Here is a 17,296-nt window from a genome sequence, read left to right as displayed (position 1 = left end):
TACTAATGCAAGCAGCTGGCAGATGTGCCAGATGTGTAATGATTGTGTAAGGTAGTGAGCAAACAGTTTTTTTGTTTCCATTTTCTGATTGGATTCAACGTTTTTATGTATGTGTTGCACTTCAAAAATGTGTTATTGCAAAGTACTATGTATATACAGTTTAAACATAATGAAGTACAGTGATTTACTAAAATGAAATGAGGAGCATTTTTCCATCCATGAATTAGTTTATTTAACTGTCACAGTTTTAAATGGCTTATTTCTATCAAAATGTTCTCAGTATTTTGTTTGATTTATTATTTTATGTTTTAAATTTAAGAAGGATATACCTTCACTTTTCCTGCCATTTTATTTGTCTTCAATTTTTTTAAATCGTATCTATTTTTTGATCTGGTCTATTATACTCTTATCTTATCAGTCTCGTTATAAGTCTGTTTTATTTATATATTGTAACCTTCATGATGTGGTGCTGCTGCAGTAACTTAAAGGGGGAATTTTGTGCCATTGTTGTCAATTAAGTTTTTATATAATTATATAAGTAGCATTTTACTGAAAATATACTTAAACAGCAATAAATGTATGGAATAACATGTTCAAAGAGTAAAAGTAGTTGAATGAAACTGCTTTTGCTCATCTGTAAAAGTACAGGAGGCTCCTCTAAACTATTAATAAAAACCACATGACTGTCATCAGTTTAAAACTAAAGAGGAGTTTCCCAGCACCAGGGTTCAGTTCATTTTTGGGCAAAGTCAAAACCAAATACCATGGTAAAAGGGAAAGGAAAAATAAAATAAATAAATGTTTCTCCCACCACAGAAACGGATGAATTCCGCAGGTTTAAACTTTGATTTCTGGGTGAAACTCAGTTGGGAATATGCCCAGTCTTGTTTTCATGATTGCTGCCACCGACAGAGTTGGTTTATGCAGACTGCTCCGCTCAAATAAACCAAACCATCCTAATGCCACCCACATGCCCCTCAAATCAAAACAGCTTCTGTCTGCAGAGAACCACGGTGGATGTGAAAATTAAACAGACGACGTTCAGGAGGTAAATAAACAGATATTTCAGTCTGTGTGTCATTGCTTATTGCCCATTCAGTCAATCTCTCTGTCTTTGTTTTGAATAAATACAACTTCCTTCACAGAGTTACAGTGGGACTGATGACTGAGGTACAGTCATACAGGCGAGTACTGACACCTAGTGGAGGATTATAGACTGAAGTGACACTAGTTGTATGTTGCAGTTATTAAAGTAGTAAATACTTAGACCTGGAGTTTTCTGTATTGAAAAGCTGTTAGAAATGTTTGTTTAAAGTAATGTGTGAAAGGTGGAGACAGCTCAAGACTGTGATTGTCCACTTGGTCCTATAACTCACAGATCATTACAGTATTTCTCCCAATTAAAGTAATTTTCACTCAACCTATTACTCACAACCACATCATAAATAAAACCAGTGTGCAGCATCAGGAAGCAGATCCTAAAACAGAGAGAGACTCAACATTTATTATTTTTAAGGTTTTTAGAGAATTTGTACACTTGTGTTGTTTCTGGCGAACAAAACATTGTGTTTTGCCTGTGAAGACGAACATGCCTTTGAATTAGTTCTATGCTTTATTGATTATGTCTATGATATTATGTTTAAGACGTTCTTAACGTTGGTTGCCACCTGCCAATAAGCCGAGAGTGGAAGAAGACTGTTTCATTGTTCGATGTTAAAAAAAAGTGAAAGAAATGATTTCTTTCTTGGCCCATGTCCCACCTTTCACCAAGTTTAATGGGAATCGTTTTTTTTCAGTCCTGCTGACAAATAAACACATTAACAGACATGGGCAAAAACATAACCATCTTGAAAAAGTAAAGTAAATAATGAATATTCTTCTTTGCACAAAAATCATGTCTTTATCATGATGGCATGGCAGAAGTGTTCTGAATGGACTCTCCTCCTCTTATCTGAACTTATAGCCCACATAGTGAATCATCCTGTATGCTAACTCCTCCCAAACACTTCTAGTGGGACACAAAGGTCGCTCAGAATTAAATTCCCTCCAAGTTCACTCTATAGAGCCGCTCGTCTCGTCCAACAAAAAAACAAAACTTTTAATTAGATTCTCAACTAATTGCATAATATCTCCCATGGTGCTGTGGGGTGAAGCGAGACATCGGGGGGGAAAGCAGAATGATTTCTTTGTTGCTGTTTTACTGGCTTTGGTTGTGGAGGCTCTGAAAATATCATCTTGTGGAGGTGGTCCTGGTTTTCTGGTGTGTGGGATTTGGTTCAGTGTAGCCCTCTCCTCCAAACACCCAGACAACAACACGTTTAACAACAGAGCAGACATGACCACACGTGATTCGTTGATTATTATCTGGGATTGATCTAAAATAAGGGCGTCCCAATCTTTCAGTCAGTTTGTCTCTTAGTCTGTTTCTTCTAGATTTTTCTAATCATGGGTATATTTTATGATGTTGTAGTTTTACAGCTTCATATGTTAGTTCAGTTGAGTGGTTTATATGCAGCTATAGGTCTAGGTATAGGTGGACATGCTTTGCTTTAAAGGTCATAAGCCACAAATTGCACTGGCTATGATCAGGTCTTAGTTTTACATTGTTATTTTGCAGCTCATGGGTAAACTTGTTTAAGTGTTAAGGGGGAAAGGGCGCATACATAAAATGTAATCTGATTACTGAAGGTAACAAATCTTTACATACTTTTTTTACAGGACACTTTCGACAGATGCTGTTCGACAGGTTCACCTTAAAACCACATATGAATTCCTCTTTGTTTCCTTGGTGGTCTCAGCTGAAAGCCTGCAAACTCTGTGGTTTTGGGTCACCACTCAGCGCTTATTACCAAGAGTATGAAAGGCCCAAACAACCCCCCCACCCATCCAAAAAAGCTGCACAGAATAATGAGCAGTAAACAAGGGGACTAGCGGGGAGGGAGAAGGGGAGACGAGGGGGGTGCTGTGCTACTCTGGGGGGTGACAAAAGAGGGGGTGTCTCCGCAGCAACTGAGTCGAGCTGCTCGAGTCACATGGGCCCGAGTTTCTATTGAGAGCAGTGAGAAGAGGCTCGGAGCTCCAGGGCCTTCAGTACATGTTTTTTTTGGGGGATGCCAATGGCAGCGACATGAGCGGAGCCCAACAGGACCGAGCCATGACGGCGGACAGCCTCCTGAACGGGACCACCGCTTTGGGTCTGCATGACGAGGACATGGACACAGCAGTGTTTGGTGTGTTGTGTTCTCATTTCACTTTTACAGACAGTGTGAACACAAGAGATTATCAGTGTCTTGCTGTTTTCTACTTAAGCGTAGTCATTGCTCACTAGTCTTCAACATTGTTTGAGTCTCATCATACAGTTTGTCTGAACTTACTATGTTTGAGTTCTTCTGAGTGAAACATTGGTGTTTTTCTCTTTTCTCTAGAATTCAAAGTGTTTAATATTGTCCTCATCGGTCTGGCCTTGTGTATCCTCACCATCACCGGCCTGTACTGCATCACTGCCTGCTACAACCGCACCAGGTGAACATCACACTCCATGGTTTGATGCTTTCAGAATTTGCACCATCACTTTGTCACTTGTAATAGACGTTTCTATGTAGGTTCATCCCCTGGTTTAAAATTAGGATAGCTCCATCATATCCTGTGAGCTGATGTATATGTTGTCAGAGAAAGATGTTTTTTTTTATAATGACTCTATAATAACTCTTCTGTGAATTAAGATAAGCTGTTTTCAGACATGATCCGGATCATTTCTGGATCATTTCTGGACAATTGGATTGACAGTTTGTCTTTCGCACATGAAAAAAAACAGGAGGAGAGTCACAACAGCAGTAAAATCTCTGGAGCATTCAAGTGAGTTGTGGTGCAGCAGGCAGAGGCAGGATGCAACATATTCAACCTGATGGGGAGGTGTTTTTGTCCACAGCGCATCGACACCGGTGTCAGGCCTTATCGCCAAAAGCTCTATGTGCGTGGCTCCACTTTTTCATCCTGAGATGTTTGTTTTCTTTTGGTTTCTTTCATTTTTCAATCGCATGTTAGAGACATCATCAACAAGCCTACTCAGTGAATCCTGCAGAGAATCTCCTGCTCTGTCCTCACATCGGCTCAGTCGGACTTTATTTTGAGTTCTTACTCGGGGGCTGGCGGGAGAAACTCCGGAGAAGGTCCGGAGGCTGTCACTTGGGTATTAGAGTTCTCACATACAGCTTGGATACAGCTCCGGATGATGTCGATTATCAGTGCATGTCTGAAAGCAGCTGTAAAGTACAAACCGATGTGAAATTCCATTCAATTCAGTTGTCCAATTAGTGCCATCTCCTTCATCAGGCAGTCAAAGCGAGCCCACGTGTATGAGAGCGCAGTGACCCGAGGGGTGCCGGCCGACCCCGTGGCGGTTAAAGCAGTGAAGAGGTCGACCAGCTTTCTCAACCCTCTGACCTTCTTCAAGAAGCCGGAGGCAGCGAAGGACAACTCCAGGATCTATTACATCTACAGTAACCCACTGCCTGTGGGCCTGAAGGAGGAGGAAGAGGAGGAAATTAAAGTCCCACAGAGATCTGAGGACAAATGTGCACTGTCGCTGCCGCTGTTGATCCAAGAGTACACCAGCGATCCAGGCAGTGGCGTCATCCTGGACCCTCCGATATTTTACATGCAACTTTAGAGTGTGGAGGGGTTAGGAGGAGGGAGGTTGGTTAGAAACACTTGTCTTCAGGCTGCAGCTGAAGTCACCATTTGTAGGAGACTCACATTAAAGGGGCACTCCACAGATTTTACACGTTAAATGTATATGTCATGGGGAGATTAATACGTATGTGAAAGTGGTTATATAATGTCTTCTGGGGCTTTTCTGGAGGTTTGTAAAGTCTAAGATATGAAGTCGCATAATGTCCTGAGGATTATCTGTGCATACACTCGGAGACCACTAATTCAAAAAGGCCAAAGTAAGTATAAAAGTATAAAGTATAAAAATTTAAAGATGCAATGAATTATACATTATTGCAGAATCCAGTGTTTTAAAGACACGATTTGTGTTAATAACAAAAATTCAAGCAATTTGGGTTTTCCTTGTTTCATCCTTCCACTAAGTTTCAATTAAATCGGCTGAGTAGATTTTGTGTAATCCTGCTGACAAACAAACAGAAATGAGCATCTTCACCATGTGTACAAAGACAACTTGACATGCTTGGTTTGTCTATTCACAAACATACAAAACCTGAAGATGCCTTGACCTGGATGACTGAGAGTCATCACAGATACAGTTACTCGTCAGTAGTTTGTATAAAGTGAATGATTTACAGGCTCAGCCAATAGAAAGTAGTATAACAATTTGGGATGATAGAAGTGGATGAATATCTTAAATAGATAGTTAAATCAGGTAAAGGATTTATGCTATTTCAAAGAGGCCCTATAATTTTGTATATGACATATTAGGGTTTGAATGCATGTTAGGATAGTGTGTATTTATAAATGCTATCTTTATAATTTTAAATTTTTATTTCTACTTTTTGTTTTGTCTACAAAGCCCCTTGTAACCTCACTGGATGTTTATACTTCTTTTAAAACTGTTCTTTTTCTGACAGAGTAGTAAAGACAAGCTATAGATTCTTTAGTTTCACTGATCTTTAATAAAACTGCGGATACAATGTGCTTTACAAAAAGAAGCCGAGTGTGAGACACAGAGAAAGATGAAAAATACAAACGATTATCAGTTCAGAACAATCCATCACACTCCTTCCCAACGTGACTGGATCAGACCTCAGACGATTGGCTGGGTCTCTCTGACCAGCCACTCCAGCGCCCCCCTCCTGCCCTGCCTCTCCAGCTCTGCTCCCACCACCTCCAGGCACCTCCTGTGGTACTCGTTCACCCAGTCCCGCTGCAGCACAGGGAAGTGCACATCAGACCATGAATAATATAATAATATTATCAAACATTCAAATCCATAATTAATGGTTTTAATGTAGGTAATATTAAGCTAAACTGCTCCTATTGCTCCGACACAATGTTAAGTAGGCTACATTTAATGTGTTGTTGTATTTGAAGTGTTTTACCAATAAAATGTGTTTTTGCTGGATATTCTTTACCTCCTTCTGAGTGAGCAGATCTGTGTTCATCATCTTGACTTGGATAGGGACCAGAGTGAGGGGCTCAAATGTCAGACTTCCTCTGTTTCTGTAGTTGTACTGCACACAAACGAAAACATTTTTATTACATTTTCATTATCAGCATATTATTATTATTGACTTATATAACAGGAAAGAAGATCTTCATGAAGCATAATGGCTTTAAAATAGTGCTTATTATATAAGTAATCCTTTTTGACTACTGTTTGAGTAGAGGAATTATCAAATACTTCAGTATCAGAGTCTGATCTATATTTTTGAAGTCCCCTCTGATTTGGCTCTCAGTTTAAAGACTTACTTTGGGCTTTGACGGAACAACTAGAACCACGTTCTCTAGACGAATGCCGAAAGATCCATCTTCATAGTACCCAGGCTCTAGAAAAGAATGAAAGACAAGATGTGATGAAGATTGAAAATATGATAAGTTTTCGAAAAATTCACTGTTTTTGTGTTGAGGTGTTTATTGCTTCCACTAGGACTAAAATCGTTTCAAACATTCAATGAAATATTAGAGGGGCTTAATTTTTATTTGCTTATAGGAAAATACACACCTAATAAGAAAATGTACACATGTATCCTGTTCTTCACTTCCTCTCTGCAGTCACTGACACTACTGAGACTTTTGTGAGGCATTATTAAATTACAGCCTGCACTTGTGTCACCAGTGACATCAATGAAATGAAGAACAAACAAATCAGTCAGTTGAAATAATGGGCTAAATGTTTGGCAACACTTGCATATAAATTGTGAAAATAAATATTGGGTAATGGTTCCTAATACTACTTCAAAAACCTGCTGTACCATCGCTGACGATCATGCCGGCTTCCAGAGGTTCATCAGCGAAGGTCTTGTAGCTGATGCCGCAGGGCCCCTCGTGGACGTTGAGGAAGCAGCCAACGCCATGGCCTGTCCCGTGAAGATAGTCCAACCCCGACTCCCACAGCGCTGCACGGGCAAACGAATCCAGCAGGTGGCCTAAGAAGATCACAGAGGTTTCGTATTCGAGATCAGGTGGTAATCAACTATAATACAGATATACAATATACACATATTTATAAAAATAGGAACCCTTTCAATTCTTTCACATTTATATGGCATAAAATTATTGAACCATCATTTTGCCTGGATATGAAAAACAGTATCTTTGTACATGTGTAACGCTGTTCTGTTACTCTGCTTCCTGAACCTCTGTGACACGCTGTATCTTGAACTCATGTTTTCAATGTTTTAAAATGATTGGCCTCATGTGACTGCTTGAATTAAAAGGTCGTCTGCAAGTTTAATTATATTAGCTGGAGGTTTGAAAACAGCCCACTGTCCTCTCCTCTCTAAAGAATGTTTGAGGTGGAAATTGTCCAGTCCACGGAGAGTAACAGTAATAGATACAAACTTGTAAAAAGGACGCTTGTATTACTCTTGAATGACATGTTGACAGAGGTCTTGTTTTTGTTAGAAACTGAGATTAAAACAATACTTAAAATATTCAACACAACGAATCAAGAAATACTGTATATCTGACATGTTCTGATATAACAACAAAATTCTTCATAGTGGTATACACAGGCTGGCACCTTTAGTTCCATTGGGGAAAATAGCAGCACTGACAGCTATGTGTCCCTTCAGTACATAGGTAAAGCATTCCTACAGGGGATAAAGGAGAGAGGGCACAATATTAAAAACTAAGTGGAATGCACATTTAGGATCAATTTCACACAGCACTGATTCGTGGATACATTTTTACATAATGGGATAAATTTGGTGAATCAAATGTGAGATAACATTTAATTTGCAAACACACAAATTTACCTTCTCAAAAGCAGATGGTGTCCCGAAGTGCATGGTGCGAGTGACGTCTGTGGTTCCATCACTGCCAAAGACACAATGTGGATGCAAATGTAAGGGAATCATGCACACGAACCTGAGATATTACTATGTTGTCTGTGTTCTTGGTATTAACAGTAATGGAGCTGATAATACGTCTAATACTAAACAGGGCTGGTTAGTCTAAGTGCATTTGTTGTGTAGTATAAATATCTTATTTACACATATTGAGCTCCAGAATCAATCAGGTAAACTTCATTCATGGTGAGAGTTCTGTTGGTTTCAGGCAGTGGTCTAAAGGAAAAAGGAAAAAGTCAAGGAAAAAAGATTAGTGAGCTATTTTCAAAAGAACAATAATAAATGGAAATATAGATTTTTTTTAAATGTTTCTTTTGTCCACTGACCTGTAATGTATGATTGCTCCATTTGGACCAACACTGGAGATTGTGGGGAAACTGAGGCCGACAAAATCTTTCTGTTGACTGAAAAAGACACACACATGATGTCAACAGAATGAATATATAAAAAATATTACTCTAAAAGCAGCTTCGTGAGAAAGTAAAATAAACTGAACAAAGCCTCAGTAAAGATGTTGTTTCATGTCCAGCAGAGGGGGCTAAAACTCCAAAATAGTCACAATCAGAGCTAATGCGACCAATGGATCTGTTATCTAATGAAGATTTTGATGCAGCTTGTTATGTTTGAGAACTGACAAGATAAACCTGATGAGCTTGTTACCAAAGCATGTAAAACATCAGTTTGAAAAAACCTACCTGCGCAATTCTTCAGCCTTATCAGCAGCAGAGATTTCTGTCACGTTGCCTTTAGGAATCTATAAAACAATGATAGCCGCTGTCAGTCACGCAATCGCAGTCATAAAAACAATCTATGGGTCGAGTACGAGCAAAGTTAGGTGACAACCTCAGAAATCTGTGACTTTCCAGTTAATAAAAAAGATTTGTATGCCTAGGCTATAAGAATACAAAACAATAAATACGGTTATATTTAAAATGGTGAATCAAAATTCTGATTCATTAATCATTAATGTGGAAAACTGTTGTTATATCAATAAAAACATCTATAACAGTACATTTTAATTTTCCTTGAAAACAGACAAGAGGAATCTACTGATTTCCATCATGAATCTAAAACTGACCTCCTTTTCCAACCAAGCAAAGAGTTCACAGAGAGCGACTGCATCCTTGATCTGTTGGGAAATAAAGTGCAGAGGGTGATATTTTTTTTTTTGCATTCGATGTCATAAACCAAATCAAAGATTAACAAATATGCACTAAACATCTTAGGTTTATAGAATCTTACGTGGGCAATTTTCATGCCTTGAACCTCGGTGGTATTTTTCACAGCCTTGGCGAGGCAGAGTGGAGTGTAGGGAATCGGAGTCCTGTGCTCCTGAGATAGATCAAGAGGAAACGTTACAGATGCAAGTAGTTACAAGAAAAGGTTGAGGTTCATAAAACAACTCTGGTTTAATGATGCATATTGTAAATGATTTAAAAAAGAGCCTTTCTGTCATTTCACTCATTTGAACAGGTCAGATGGGCATTAATATTATTTGAAAGTGAAAGTATACATCTCTGTCTTCCCACACAAAAAACTGAAGCGCAGACTGTTAACAGAAATCTGAAAGAGTAACAGGAAACAACCACAGAATAATTCAGTAGCTTTGAGGCTACTGATGAGATCTGAAATGCAGCAGTTCTTCATTTGTTTCTTGAAGTTTAGCATAAGAATTACGAAAACACAATCAAGTCACGGTCAAGCTATTATATTCTCTGCTGTGAACGCTCTTCTGAATGCTGCTGCTTCATGAGTCTGCTCTCTCACCTTGGGGATGACCTGTGTGAGAGCACAGCTGGCCTTGTCGCAGATCCACACTTTTTCCTTGGGGCCGAGTGCCGCGCAGATGGCCTGGAGCTCGGTGTGGACCGACTCGTACGGGAACACCTGGATGCTCAGCTCAGGCTGGCTGGGAGTGTCCAGCTGCAGGTGGTCTCTCAGAGCGCGATCGGAGAGGCGGGTTAGGTCCAAGAAAAGCCTGCAGAGAGGACGGGGTCGGTTGGTGACGAAGTTTTAGTGGTTTGAATAAATGAATAGAGTTATCTGTGTTAGATCTTTTATTATTTATCATTAATGTCTGCTGCCTCTAACTGACTATTCAACATAACTCAAAAGAGCCTGTGACCAAGAGCTTCGGCTGTCCAGTAGATTGTTATGTATTAAATGATAAAATACTGTAGTATATCTTCTGTGGTTACAAAATTAAGATTATTTATATGAAATAAAAGAGTTTTTAGTTAATCTCAAAAAGTATATGTAAAATGTAAAAACATGAGACCCTGTTACTTACAAATTATGCAGAATCAGTACTTTACTAGTATTTCTTTATTTTAGACTCAAAAGGTAATTATCAGTCTAAAAATTAATTTAAAAAATTCCGAGCAGTAATAAAGAAAAACAATTATCGCACAATCCTCAGGGATTTAAACACATCCAAACATTTATTTTGAATGTTTCCAAAGAAAAAGATAAATAACTGTCAATTGAAATATTGATTGCTTTATTGAAATTCATCATCGTAATTTATTCCTGAAGCCCTTCACATCAGTTGGTAGCATGAATGTCAATCAATAGAACCCTGATCGGTCATGTTGTGTTATGTCCCATTACCTCAATGTGTTCATTCCCACGATGGAATATGCAAAGAAAACTGGGTTGTACTCGATGTCGGCACCACGGAGGTTAAAAAGCCCTGAGAGAAGGAAACATTATTTTAAATATCATTTTAACTAGAAGAAAATACTTGTGTAGAAGTAACATGTAGAAATAATTAAGAAAAATGTTTTATTCACCTAATGGCCATTACAATTTAAATTAGCCACATGACTTTCCCAATTTGCCTTAAAATCCATTTTTATGACTCATCTCAAACCTGCAAACACATCGTTTGGTGTTGAATATCAACGTTATTATTAGAGCATCACTCCTCCTCAGTAGATGCCTCAGCAAATCTCCTTCATTTTACTGCCCATTGAAACTCTCTGCTCGAAACGCTACTTGATGACAATCAAAATCAGCATCACTCTAATTAACACAAGCTCTCAGACCGAACAATCAGAAACAAGAGCTCATTAGGCAGAGTGAACGAGGTGCTCAAACAGACATGGAGAGGGACACCCGTGCATCCCTGGGTCCTTGGATCGTGATCGTGTATCAAAACGGACTTATGTAACAGAAGTGACAGAGGGTACAGCTGCTGCTAGTTTTACACCAATAACCAAAAACTACTAAATACTAAAACAATAAATTCTGCAAATGAGTGCTCACAAGGGATTTTCAGTCTGTGTTCCGTTTGGCCTCAAGTCCCTGAGTCTTTACTCCAGTGGAATATTTGGATATTTTGAACCTGTGGGTTCAAGAGGTATCACTGAAATATAATGTTAAATTAAAAAAACTTGTTAGTCTTCTAAACATTTTAAAGGCTTAATTGCTGACAACGTATTTGTGCATTTTCCAGATGGACAGTAACAAAGTTAATTTACTCAGTTACTGTAGTAGTGGATTGTTAAAAGGGCACGTTTATTTGATTTTGCCGTTGACATAACAGGTTAAATCCTGCCATTTTAGTAAAGTTGTGAAAACTTGTTATATCCATTGTAGGTACAATACTAAAGTTCCTAGTTACCTTGTGCTACTACATATACACAGTGTTGGTGTAAGTCAAGTGGCTAAAACAACTCATTACTGTCTTAATAATTGCCAGCAGTAAAAAAACTACGAAGTAATACTGAAAAATTAACCGTACATGCAATCTCGTCCAATGCAGTGGCAACAATCCAGTTGATTTTCCTATCAGTCATCTTGGCTCGCAGAGTGGTGATCTTGTCTTGCCAGGACAAACCTACAAATAGAAGCATCAACATGACATGTAAATGAATTCATGGTTCTACAAAATCATGCACATACAGTATAGTTGCAGGGAACTGAAGAATTGGTTTTGTCTGGCTTTGAAACAAATGAAAAAGAAGATAAGACCGACAGGATTAAACAGAATCTAGGTTAAAGGAAGTAAATCTGCTAGAATTGAGATCATTCAGAATTCCACAAGAATAAAAAACATGGTGCCAATGCTCTTGTTAGATCTCCATTAATTTTTGATGTTTTTAATATCTATCCTAAACAAACCTAATTAGCTACAATACAATAATCGTGTGTGTAATATAGGTGATAAAGCAGAGGGGCACAGACCAGTGTACTCTAATCCCAGTGTGCGGAGCTGCGTGCTGGGTCTTTTTGGACGGTCGGTCCAAACTGCATCGATCAGGTTGTCCTGCACTGCCACCAGGGAGTGGCCTGCACTGGTCAGCGCCTTGGACATATTCTTCCACTGGTCTGAAACATAACATCAGAGGAATGAGTTCAAATGCACAAACTATGGTTAAAAACATTTTGTGAACGACAAGAGAAGCAATGTGAATCACAGCATTAGTGCACCAGTTGGGAAGCTCATGGATTTTCTATGGCTGGCAATAAAGTTAGATAAGGTGGAAACGCACAGGAACTGGGTTGTATGCTCAGTCGCAGTGGGCAGGGAGGTGGAGTTCAGTTTATTGTATTCCATCAGCTGTGCTGTATGCAAATAGATATTTTCCTACCAAACATTGTAAAATACACTGAACACAGTTCCTGCAGTATACCAGGAAGAACACAGTGCTCCCACTGCTCTTATTGTTCTGTGTGTCATGTCTGCCTAATACTGCCAATCCACTGTCCTCAGGGAGATGTGACCACAACCTACCAGCAGCGATGATCCAAGGATCTACTCCCACTTTGGAATTCTCTGGCAGGACGCTGATCAGCCAGTCCTCCTGAGAGGGCGTCTCTTTCAGTCCTATATGTCACATGTCACCAAAGACAAAAAGATGTACTACAAGCCTGATTCATGCCAAGGCAGAACATACAATATTACATTTGTTTCACCCAAAGCAGACATAAATGAAACACTTTTTCTGGGCAAAACATGGGACACTTGTTCTTAAATCTTATCATCACTACTCTGAAACCAGTTTGATGCAAAGAGTGCTCAGGAAGTGTGTTATGTTTGAAGACCAATGTCATTTATAATTAAAATATTTAAAATATGAAAGTTGAACTCAAACATAAGCACAACTTCTAAAATGAGAACAACAATCAGTTTGTATTTATAGCTAAGTCAACTTGACTGAGGCAGTTATCATTTTCATCATGTGCAATAGAGACACCAAGTGGGACATTACCCATCTTCATGACGGTCCAGTTGTTGTCCATCTGCTGGCTGGCCTGAAGAAAATATCGCCCATCAGTCCACATCGCAGCATACTGCTCCGTGACGATGGCCGTACCTACAAATCACAGAATTTCCCATCATTAAAAAATGCATTGGATCTTATTTGTACAATGGATGAATGTGAAAGAATGAAAAACATTTGCGAATAACACTGGTGTATTACTGTTTCTTACATGTCCGGTGTGTCAGTTGTATTGGTGCTAGAGATGTTCCACTTTTTCCTTCCTGATAATGATTCAGATATCTGGACTTTGCATATGAGCTAATACAAAGTATGATCAAATACCCATGCATAAAAAAAACCTATATCAGGGAGTTTAACAGCTCATTTTAACCTCTAAACTGAAGACTTGCAAACTGCACATGTCATGGTTTTACTTCAGCGTGAAATATCGCCAAATTGGTGACATTTTAGCTAGCTCTGGCTAACGCTACACTACCGGAAATCACTTCTTAACCACTATAAAAACAGTACTTGCCAGTGGCAGTATAGTGTAACTGATGTTACATTGGAAATTATATTATTAATATTATATCATATTAGTTTTATCTAACGTGGTATCAAATCAGAACATAGATTAGCTTACTTTTCATTGCCCCCCCAGGCATTTATGGCATTAGAGGCATTTCCAATGTTAGTCATTGGTATCAGTAAGACATGGGGTCAAAAGTTGTGTGATCCGCTCCAAGAAGCACATACTTCTAAAATTATAACATAACAACAGTCCTCTATCCTTATAAAAGTGCACTTGTGTCAGGGAAGTGTTCCCACTGTGTTTTATCGCCAACATCGTCATAAGTCATGTACTGTTGCCACTAAACTGAACATGAGACGAGATGTGTTTGGAGGTGGGTGGTTAACCCTGAGTGGGTGAACATGACAGAATCTGCACATTTCCTTATCACATTACCTACACCAGAAATTAGATCTTGGCTTCTTACACAACTCTCCAACTTAAATCCTAAATTGTATTACACTTATGAGCTCATTTCAACTCACACCCTTGCAACATTTACCTGCAGAGCCATTGAATCCACAGATGAATTCACGTCTGCAGTCACACGGTGCGATGTATTCACTCTGTGAGGCACGGGGACAGAGAGAGACAGGTAAAGATCAGCTTCATTAACAATCAGCGTGGAGTGGCCATCAACCAGTCAGCCATTTTAAATGCCACCTTCTCTGCTCTTCTCACACCACATCTTGTGCATTGAAGAGGGAAAAAGGAGGAGCGGTGGGCAAAGGGCTACAATTAATTGCAAAGGTCAGACAAGACGATCAGAAGTGAATTGACACACATGCATGAACTAAGACAGACAGGAGGAGCAACAGAGATGATACATACATGTCGTTGTTTTGATTCAAAGGTTCAGTGTGTAAGATTTAGGTGAATGGTTTGATTAGTAGATTTTGAATGTAGTATTTAAATACTTTATATTTACAGTGGGTCCTCTCTACGGAGGCTGCCATGTGTTTTACATTGGTCTAAACTGGACAAAGAGAACACCTTTTGAGTTTTCAAGGCAACTAAAGGTTTCCACAGGTTCTCTTACATGTTTGGAAGGAAAGGGTGAGGTGAGGGGTATTCAGCTGCAACATGCAACTTCAACACTAGATCACTAGATCACACTAGGTCACTAAATTCTACACAATGAACCTTTAAGAGTTATCTTATGTTGAGTGTGGTCTCACTTACCTGGTGGGCATCTCCAGAGGGAACAATGTAGGCCTGAATAGGCTCAGAGAAGTATTTGCAATTCCTCATTGCTTGGCGAAGCTGCCTGAGCAGCTCTCCAGTGATCTTTGGAGACATGGCCGTATCTGTATGGACGATGATGAGAGATATGATTTAAAATGATAGTACATTTCAAATAGGCTGATGTCACCTGATACCAAACTTTATCTTAAAATAGGTGCAGTGTACTTAATATAAAATAAAACATATGATGTGGAGTATCTCAAAGGCTGCAGACAGTTTTGTCACTAGAAAATAATCTGTTTGCTCCGAATGCAGTAAATGCAATAACAGACAAATCAACCGTTTAAGCAAAAAGCAAAGAGACATTCCCACATTAATAATCCAGATTACCTGACTTCTGGGAAGCCATGTTGACTTCAGGTGCCTGCAGCTGGACACTGACTGGCAGACTATTATCGTGGAGCTCACAGTCCACACCTGGATCTTTAACCTGTTGTAACATGTTGATGAAGCAACTGTCTGAGGAGCCAGGGTTAAATATTAAAAGAAGGTGGTAATTAGCTCCAGTGGGTAGGTTTATGGCGTATTTCCACAGCAATAACCTCCTTAAACTAAGCTGAGAGGGACACGGAGCAGTGGATTCACTGTGACAGTCTGCAGCCTGTGTACAGCGGTGTAACACCGACCAATCACATTGCAGAGATCCTCATCGATGAGCTCTCCCATTGGCTAAACGCTCCACATGCGATTGTTGTTTACAAGTTGGCTTCAGATGAAATTGGGACGTTCACAATCTAACCAACTAGCTAGCTTAGTAGCTACAGTAACATTACACAGCTGCTTCTACTAGATGTTCAATAAACTACAGGTGGTTGTACAAGTGGACGGACATTTTCTTTATTCACACATTGTTGTCAACAGGCCGAGCATGAACAACTGATTCATTGAGCGGTGGGTGTGGTGGCTCGGCGGTGGGATGTGTGTGAAGTTACTCGCTGCTTTTAATCGCCTCTCAGCTCCATGAAGACGGCCCTCACTCAGTTTAGTGACCGAACAACACGCTGCAGGCGCAGGCGTGAGACGAGCATCCGCTTCCCCCTCGACTGGAGACCGTCAACATCACCCCGAGCTCGCTCTGCACCGCCGGGAGACGTGAGCTCCACAAGCCGCTGAAACCCCCCCAAGACCCTCCACGTGTAGCCCGTGAAATGATGGATACACACCCGCTGGTTCCGCCTGGTCAAAGCTGCGACTCTCGGGGTTAAAGGGCTGAAGACACGCGGGGCTGCTCCTCCAGCTTGGACCTTGTGTTAATTTACAAAACAGGAGGCTGCCATGTCACCGCCGACGTCACAGGTCACGTGACTGCAGCCTCTGCCAGTAGACGCGGAGCGCTCGAGACACGCCTCCTTTTCTGAGCAGCCACGCGGAACCATTCATGGACTTTATATAAATCAAATAGTCCTATATAAAAGATACATTACTGATGGAATCAAGTACTACATGGACTTTATATAAATCAAATAATCCTATATAAAAGATACATTACTGATTTAATCATTCACTACATGGACTTTATATTAATTAAATAATCCTATATAAAAGATACATTACTGATGGAATCAAGTACTACATGGACTTTATATAAATCAAATAATCCTATATAAAAGATACATTACTGATTTAATCATTCACTACATGGACTTTATATTAATTAAATAATCCTATATAAAAGATACATTACTGATGGAATCAAGTACTACATGGACTTTATATAAATCAAATAATCCTATATAAAAGATACATTACTGATTTAATCATTCACTACATGGACTTTATATTAATTAAATAATCCTATATAAAAGATACATTACTGATTTAATCATTCACTACATGGATCATTACTTTATGTAAATCAAATAGTCCTATATAAAAGATACATTACTGATTTAATCATTCACTGCATGGACTTTATATGAATCAAATAATCCTATATAAAAGATACTTAACTGATTTAATAATTCACTTTACATAAAGAAAATAATCATAAAGAAAACATATATAACTGATTCAGTCATGTATGACACATGGGTCATACATCATTTTATAAAAGAAAATAATCATATATAAAAGATAACTAATGGATTTAATTATTCATTTAAAATAAATCAAATAATCATATTTAAATAAGATATCTCTGATTTAAGTATTCACGTTTGAAGTGAATTTAACTGATTTAAACTCTCACTGTATACAAAGACAATTAAAAAAGATGAATCATAAACCATAATTCTTATTTT

General features: G+C 39.0%; 2 protein-coding genes across 2 annotated transcripts; one reads left to right on the top strand and one right to left on the bottom strand.

The window, feature by feature from the left end:
- The first annotated feature begins 3,021 nt into the window (after window positions 1–3,021).
- Window positions 3,022–4,816, top strand: LOC138411204 (uncharacterized). Its single transcript, XM_069530593.1, has 3 exons — window positions 3,022–3,230; window positions 3,426–3,522; window positions 4,333–4,816. The coding sequence occupies exons 1-3, from the start codon at window positions 3,095–3,097 to the stop codon at window positions 4,667–4,669; spliced, it is 570 nt and encodes a 189-aa protein (XP_069386694.1). The 5' UTR covers window positions 3,022–3,094; the 3' UTR covers window positions 4,670–4,816.
- Window positions 4,817–5,610: 794 nt separating this feature from the next.
- Window positions 5,611–16,377, bottom strand: xpnpep1 (X-prolyl aminopeptidase (aminopeptidase P) 1, soluble). Its single transcript, XM_020084469.2, has 20 exons — window positions 16,220–16,377; window positions 14,994–15,118; window positions 14,314–14,377; window positions 13,247–13,351; window positions 12,769–12,861; window positions 12,219–12,362; window positions 11,776–11,871; window positions 10,641–10,722; window positions 9,798–10,008; window positions 9,273–9,362; window positions 9,109–9,159; window positions 8,726–8,784; window positions 8,357–8,434; window positions 8,175–8,246; window positions 7,938–7,998; window positions 7,703–7,772; window positions 6,933–7,106; window positions 6,430–6,506; window positions 6,093–6,191; window positions 5,611–5,884 (listed from the first exon to the last, which is right to left on the bottom strand). The coding sequence occupies exons 2-20, from the start codon at window positions 15,108–15,110 to the stop codon at window positions 5,765–5,767; spliced, it is 1,863 nt and encodes a 620-aa protein (XP_019940028.2). The 5' UTR covers window positions 15,111–15,118; window positions 16,220–16,377; the 3' UTR covers window positions 5,611–5,764.
- Window positions 16,378–17,296: the final 919 nt, after the last annotated feature.

The sequence above is a fragment of the Paralichthys olivaceus genome, chromosome 8, assembly GCF_024713975.1.
Source record: "Paralichthys olivaceus isolate ysfri-2021 chromosome 8, ASM2471397v2, whole genome shotgun sequence".
Lineage (NCBI taxonomy): Eukaryota > Metazoa > Chordata > Actinopteri > Pleuronectiformes > Paralichthyidae > Paralichthys > Paralichthys olivaceus.
The sequence above is the reverse complement of the archived record's forward strand: the minus strand, read 5'-3'. Positions and strand labels throughout refer to the sequence as shown.